The 7,800-nt window shown below is 34.2% G+C and overlaps 1 protein-coding gene across 1 annotated transcript; it reads right to left on the bottom strand.

Moving 5' to 3' along the window:
* Nucleotides 1–368: 368 nt before the first annotated feature.
* Nucleotides 369–6,130, bottom strand: IAPP (islet amyloid polypeptide). Its single transcript, XM_045868656.2, has 2 exons — nucleotides 6,051–6,130; nucleotides 369–973 (listed from the first exon to the last, which is right to left on the bottom strand). The coding sequence occupies exons 1-2, from the start codon at nucleotides 6,128–6,130 to the stop codon at nucleotides 784–786; spliced, it is 270 nt and encodes an 89-aa protein (XP_045724612.1). The 3' UTR covers nucleotides 369–783.
* Between the last annotated feature and the right edge of the window lie 1,670 nt (nucleotides 6,131–7,800).

Here is a 7,800-nt window from a genome sequence, read left to right on the forward strand (position 1 = left end):
CAAACTGAAGCTTCTAGAGGTGAGGGGGGTGGGGGGATGGGTTAGCCTGGTGATGGGTATTAAAGAGGGCACATACTGAATGGAGCACTGGGTGTTATACACAAACAATGAATCATGGAACACTACATCAAAAACTAATGATGTAATGTATGGTGATTAACATTACATAATAAAATTTAAAAAAAGGAATTGTTTAACAGGGTCCTTATAATTGCTGTTTTTTAATGTTCTTAACTTTACTCTCAGCTATTTACAATTTACTAAGTTTCCAAATACCATTTTCTCTTTTTTTTTTTTAAAGATTTTATTTATTTATTTGACAGAGAGACACCGCGAGAGAGGGAACACAAACAGGGGGAGCGGGAGAGGGAGAAGCAGGCTTCCCGCCGAGCAGGGAGCCCGAGGTGGGGCTTGATCCCAGGACCCTGGGATCATGACCTGAGCCGAAGGCAGACGCTTAATAATTGAGCCACCCAGGCGCCCAGCATTTTCTCCTTTGTTCTCAAACTCAGGTCATAAAGATACAGGCAAAAGAATGACTTTTTAATATGTTTTTAAAATAAAAATTGATAGCAAGAACCCTTCATTTTAAAGACATTGACTTTTTTATTATGGGATCTTAATTAGCATTAAATTTAAGACAATTCTTACCATGACAATTTATATGTACTGGCAATAAACATGGGACATAAAAACTCATATTCATGCTAATGTTAAATTACACGGGAAGTCACTAGGATATTTATACATGAAACAATAAGAACTGTAGAGATACATTGACCTCTAAAGGGGTAAGTAATTCAATGGTCCCCTCTTTAAAATCTCAGCTGTGCTCCTCTTGCCATATGTATCGGATCCCACATTGGTAGGCGAGAGAATGGCACCAAGATTGTTGCTGGAACGAACTAAGAAATTTGCCAAGCGTTGAGTTGCACATGTGGCAGTGTTGCATTTCCGCTTTTCCATCTGGTGACTGGTGACATGGAACAAATAGGGAAGTTAGAGCCTTAAACTCAGGATTGGATACTCCTTTTTTTTTTTTAAATTTTTATTATGTTATGTTAATCACCATACCTTACATCATTAGTTTTTGATATAGCGTTCCATGATTCATTGTTTGCGTGTAACACCCAGCGCTCCATTCAATACCTGCCCTCTTTAATACCCATCACCAGGCTAACCCATACTTCTATAGGACAACAGATATCCTATATTGAAAACTAAAGGAAACATTTCAAGTAAGTAACTCAACGTTTTGGTTTGGAAACGTCTGGATGACCAAGATTTTTTGACACCTTGAAGATGCAGCAGAAGCAATTTTTGTCTGGGACATCATATAACAAAACATCCATTATAGTCAATGTTGAATTTCTCATTATGATCCTTGGAAACTTCAGCATTTATTCCAGATAGTAATAATAATAAAAAAGCGTGTCTTTGTCTTACATTCTTTGAAATCTTCTTCTATTCTTCTAAATCTTGATAAATCTAGTTCCCAATATATAAAGAGGATTTAGAATATAAAATTTATATGTAATCTGGAATATGTGGAATTAAATATATATATATTTATTTCCCACAACTTTCCAATGAAAATTAAGCAGTATAAGATATTTTTGTTAAGTTCCCTGAGATCATTAAATCAGGGGTGTTAAGAGAGAAACGCCAGGTACTACTAATGCTCAAGGGGAATCAAATTTATCACTGGTTCACGCACTTTCACTGTTGTAGATTGGGAGTTCTATTACTCTTAGCATAAATACATGAGCATTACTATCTTTCTTCTGCCCGTTTGGTTCTTTTTAACAATTTGAATGATAGGACTATGTTGAATGTTAAAACCCAAAGACTTTTATGTTAATAGTATTACTATTCACCGCATTCTTTCAGCAATCTGGAACAATTGCATAATAATATTCCAGGTAAGTCAGAAATTACCACTATGTTTAAGTAATTCGTTTGAATGCTAACTCTTGTTTCTCTCTCTATATAAGCTATATATATATATATATAAATTCTATATTTCAGAATTTATGTCAACTCTATATTTTTGTGCCACCCTTTGTTCCAGTGTGCTCTCAAAATGGTATTAGAAATGGATACAGGGGCGCCTGGGTGGCTCAGTCGGTTAAGCGACTGCCTTCGGCTCAGGTCATGATCCTGGAGTCCCGGGATTGAGTCCCACATCGGGCTCCCTGCTCGGCAGGGAGTCTGCTTCTCCCTCTGACCCTCCCCCCCCTCATGCTCTCTCTCTCTCTCTCAAATAAATAAAATCTTTAAAAAAAAAAAAAGAAAAGAAATGGATACAGAATACTAACATGCTTCCCTTTTTTGCAGATGATTAGGAAAACTAGGGAAATGTTTTAGCTTTCAGCTCCATGGAAATCGAAATATTAGTAAAACTTAGGATAAGTGTAAATTGGGAAAGAGATATAGATATGAAGCTATGTTCAGAAGCAAGTTGTTATACATAATTTGGGGCAAAATGCAATAGATTTGATCTCAATGTGTTTGCTTTGTATGGGGAATACTTCATTGTCTATATCTCTCTATAGGGATAGCCTAAGAGTAAGTGTTTTTAAATCTCATGTAAATCTTTAGGGTTTTTACACTCATATATTCTTCCAAATATAGAAAATTCTTATGGCATCAGGTAAACTTGGTATTGTTGGATAGAAGTGTATGCTGACAAACCTATTATTCAGGCAAAGGAAACCCACTTTGGGACCTAATTACCTGGTCTAATATGTCAATATTAGTCATATTATTTATTTAATTATTTCTCTTTGCATGTGTAGTAAGCATGGCCAATGTACATTTCCAAAGCATGACTTAATGCTTTTTAAGAATTAAACCAATAATTCATAAATCATTTAATTCTAAAAGAGAATAAGCTTTTCTTGAAAAAAGCAGAAATTAGAATTTGACCCAAACACTTCAAAATAATAAGTTTAAAGCAATAAAGGAAATAATGGGCCAAATTGGGAAGGTTCGAAGTGATATCTGTCCCAAGATATATTTTGCAAATGCCTGGAGCAGAGTGTGAACTAATCTATGTGTTAAATGTCTGAGTAGTACTTTGATAATTGTTCTCAAGGTCTGTAACAATACTTAAAATTATTCCAACTAAAATGATATCTTATTTGAGTTAGCTAGAAGAGCCATCATTCCACTTATAAGAAATATTAAGAGCTTCTATGTTGATTTGTTTCATTATTATGAAACTGCTTTCCCAAATAAGACTTTTCTTGTAAATATAACGTCAGTATGTACAAGATTCTTTCCCAAACTATCATTAAGATAGAAAAAGATGGCTGAAATGGTTAGTAAAAGGCATCACACCCCTACTTTCAGGCATTTTTTCTTTCTCTTTAACTACTTGGGCAGACAAGCCCTGCCTAGCATCTAGTGACAGACGCTAGTTCAAATCCATTGACCACCTACACACATGCACAAATTCCTAACTTTAAGAGTTTAAACAGTGATGACTATAGACTGAAGAATCACTCTTATATTATCTCTCTTTAAAAACATCTCAGTTTCAAGGGCTTTTAAAGATTTATTTTAGACAGAGAGAGAGCAAGAGCGAGAGAGGCAGAGGGAGAGGAAGAGAGAATCTCAAGCAGACTCTGTGCTGAGGACCAAGCCTGTTGAGGGGCTTGATCTCATGACTCTGAGACCACGACCTGAGCGGAAGAACTGACTGTGCCACCCGGGTGCCCCTCAAAGATTTTTAAAAACAGTTTTAAACTGTATCCCTGCTCCAGTTCTCAATATTCATTTGTGGAAGTAATTATACTATTGGTTAACCTCTGATTATCTGCTGGGCAGAAATTTACTGAGGGTTTAAAAGTTGGTGGGCAGGTGTGTAATCCTTTTGCCTCAGTCAAGAGTATAAAATATTTTTGGGGATGGTTTGTAAAGTCATTTTGTTGCCTCTTAATCTCATCTCATACAGACATAGAAGTTAAAAAAGATCTCAAACGAGGTGATTAAATTTTATAAGAAAAATGACATTGATAAATCTATATCAGCTTTGTCTTTTAAAAGTGTGTGAGATTTGAGTCATTTTCTACATAAGCTTTCACAGCTTTTTATGAGATGTATAGAATATTCCATGGTTGAACAGCTCAGGATGATAAATTCTCCCCCTTTAAAAAAAATGATCAGACGTACTGGTTTCTGGAAATTCATTAAAGAGTAATCTGAAGAATGCTTTGGAAGTTATTTCTAATAAAGATTCAAATTAAGAGATTGTGAGACTAACATGAAAATAACTTGAAAATAAATAATGTTATATACTATTTTATTTATGAGTGAAGTTCACCTCATAATAAACTCATATCCATAAAGACATACTGGATAAATGTGCTTATCAAATGTCTATATCTAATGAAAGAAAAAAAAAGCAAGATATAGACAGAAATACTAGGTAATACTGCTATTTTCCTGTTATTCTATTATTCTGCTGGTTTATCAGAAACCTCATGTCAGTTTCACTTATTTTTACCCACAAAAATCCAATTGAAAATTAGAGTTAATTCTGAGAAGAACATCCTGTAAATTCAATAAGCCTGAAAGGACAAAAGAAATCTGAGGATTCCTGTTATTTATTACACGTGGGTGCTGTAGAACCCTTTACATATCACCACAGACTTCCACCTCAACAAAAAAACACCTCAAAGGAAAATAGACAAGACACTAATAATTCTACAAGAAAAGTTTTAATGTGACCTGAAGCAAACTCTTTTCTTTTCTTGTTTTTTTTTTTTTTAATTATTTTATTTATTTGACAGAGAGAGATAGCGAGAGCAGGAACACAAGCAGGGGAGTGGGAGAGGGAGAAGCAGGCTTCCCACTGAGCAGGGAGCCCGATGAGGGGCTCGATCCCAGGACCCTGGGATCATGACCTGAGCCAAAGGCAGACACTTAATGACTGAGCCACCCAGGCGCCCCAAAGCAAACTCTTTTCAAAAGTAACCTTAATACTACTCAGTCTTAAACAGCGTGTAAGTTCAGTCCTACAAGACTATAAGGAGTCAAACTGATTTAGGCACAAACAAATCCTCAATTATATTGTTTACGACATATGATGAATTTGGACTTGAGAATCTTTTAAATAAATGGAGAATTACAGTTCTTTCCCCTTGAAAGTTGTAATTACTGCTAACATTTTCGCCTGACAAGTTTTTAGACTTCCTTAAAAAATTCACTTAAATGACATGACACGTTTTGAAATAAGCCTTCTTAGGAAATTCTGATGCACATGCTACCTATTGAAAACATTTTTAAGAAGTATTAAATTACATTTAGATCAGCTCAGAAGTAATTTCATGAAGAACATATTTTTTAATAATTCTATTTCATTAATAGAACAGTTAACAATATAGAAAGAATCCCCTAGGAGCAAATGGCTTTTAAACTAGTTCTTAAAAATTTTAATTTGCTCCCTGATTATTTCTGTGTATTTCAATTTCCAGAAGGAGATGTAATAGTTTTGGATATTGCCAGAGCCCTCCTAAGACAATGTATATAAATATACAATAAAATCCCACCTGATATAGAATATATGTTTTAAGTTTCTCTAGTTTATTTGAGAATCAGGTTAATATAGTGGAAATTACTACCCTTTGGCTTTTCCTGCTTTGTATTCTGGTTTTGCCCCTCTAGGTTCCAAGAGCATATTTCTTGACAAAACTGGAACTATATCCATTCCTGTCTGTCAGAAATTCTGTCAGAAAGATCCATCTAGGGGCGCCTGGGTGGCTCAGTTGGTTAAGCGACTGCCTTCGGCTCAGGTCATGATCCTGGAGTCTCGGGATCAAGTCCCGCATTGGGCTCCCTGCTCAGCGGGGAGTCTGCTTCTCCCTCTGACCCTCCTCCCTCTCATGCTCTCTGTATCTCATTCTCTCTGTCTCAAATAAATAAATAAAATCTTAAAAAAAAAAAAAGATCCATCTATTGGCATAAGGGCTGTTAATTATACAGCAGTTTTTAATTCTAATTTTCCCACATTTTACAAAAGAAAACAAGATTTTTAAGATACTAACCTTTTAATAGGAGTAGCTTTCATATGGTTTAATGCAACTGAGATTACAATGAGAACTACCGGCAGCTTCAGGAGGCACATTGCTTCTCAAATTTTCTGAAAAGAATAATTCAGCATTGAAATCAAGAAATTTTTTATAGCTCCGATTGATGGAATTTGAGACTAGAACCTACTGTAAAAAAATCTCTTTTTAAACATCATCTCCAAAGATAGTAATTTTATTGATATAGTCCCTTGATACTGCTCAAACAATTTTCAAATATTTTAAAATTTTCACTTTCCCAATTTCCTTCTCTAAACAGTCTGGAAAGTTGTTATTATACCATTTTATCCCTTTAGCCTTTCTTTGAAATAAGCTATATGTTTAATCCCAAATCTGCTCTTCCCTAAACAAATAATATTTTCCCATAAACAGGAAACTCTTTACCTTTTAATGTTTCAGTGTCAGCAAAATCAGAGAATGTCTCTAATGGTAAGAAAGCTTCATGAACAATCGCAAGCTTGCATCCACTAGAGTATTGGTCCCCCACTTGCCAATGAGTAATCCAGCTCTTATATATGCTTCACACCTTTCCCAGCTCTGACATCAGGCATCTCAGAGAGACTGTCATTAATTTCCATCCCTATAGATAGAAAGTACCTCACAGACAGCAGAAGCAGATGGGTCATTATTACATTAACACATCAGTAAATACTAACATAGCAGATACAGAGTGTCTTTGTGCTGTTAATGGTGTGTCACACACAGCAGAAGTCTGAATTTTCCATTTTTGTAAAATACAAATGTGGATTTTCAAAGATTAAGCAGTATGCTCTAGTAAGGGATTGATAAAAGGAAGTGATTAAGAATAACAAATGTGTTTATATGCAAAGACTGAAGCCAGGGACATTGAAGAATCTAATGAGGAAGCTAAAGCCAAATGACTCCAATGGCTTAATTCCATGAACATTCAGTAGTAGTTTAAACTATGAGGGTAAGGTACATAAAAAAGCACACTAAAAAAAAAAAAAAAAGAGAGAGAGAGAGAGAGAAATCAAAAGCTATTTATATGAAGTGGGGGATGGAAGATTAAAGGAAGCAAAATATAATTTTCAATCCCCAAATTCATTTGTCAGCATTTAAATAGACACATATCTATGTCATTAAGAAATTTCTGCTTTTTCTATTATTGCATAGAAACACTGCAATTATTTTGAAAAAATAATATTAATTTGTTACTTTTTATTTTCTCCATATTGTTCTTTTTTCTTGTATTTCTAAGTTATATTTAAGTTAATATTCTAAGTTATAACAATTTAATGTCATATATAGAAAGTAAAAGAAATTCCAAATGCTAGTGAAAACATGCATATCTATGTAGTCTAAAAAAGAAGGAAGTTCTCCATGTAAAAAAATTAAGTTCACTGAGTTCATATACTTCTTTAAAGCTTAGTAATACAGTTTGAGGGTGTTTAGTAAAAATTTCAGAAAGAAAGAAAAAACTTTTTTTCCAATACTTATTCTAATTATCCACTGATTCTGCAATTTTATATTTCTGTAAAATTTACTGATATTCCAAAAGGAAAAAAACCATAAAATCAAATGATTTGGAAGAATGATGATTTCTTATAAGAAGATAATTAATGTATTTAACAAAGTATACACAATGATTTACAGATGATACAGAAGCCCAGAGATATTAAATAACTTGTCCAACATTACACATCTAGTTCATGTTGAAATCCTGAACCAAAGTTTAGTTTTTCTGATT

Source organism: Mirounga angustirostris, unplaced genomic scaffold (genome assembly GCF_029215605.1).
Source record: "Mirounga angustirostris isolate CCGP_5_RB_7025 unplaced genomic scaffold, mMirAng1.0.hap1 SCAF_5, whole genome shotgun sequence".
Taxonomy (NCBI): domain Eukaryota; kingdom Metazoa; phylum Chordata; class Mammalia; order Carnivora; family Phocidae; genus Mirounga; species Mirounga angustirostris.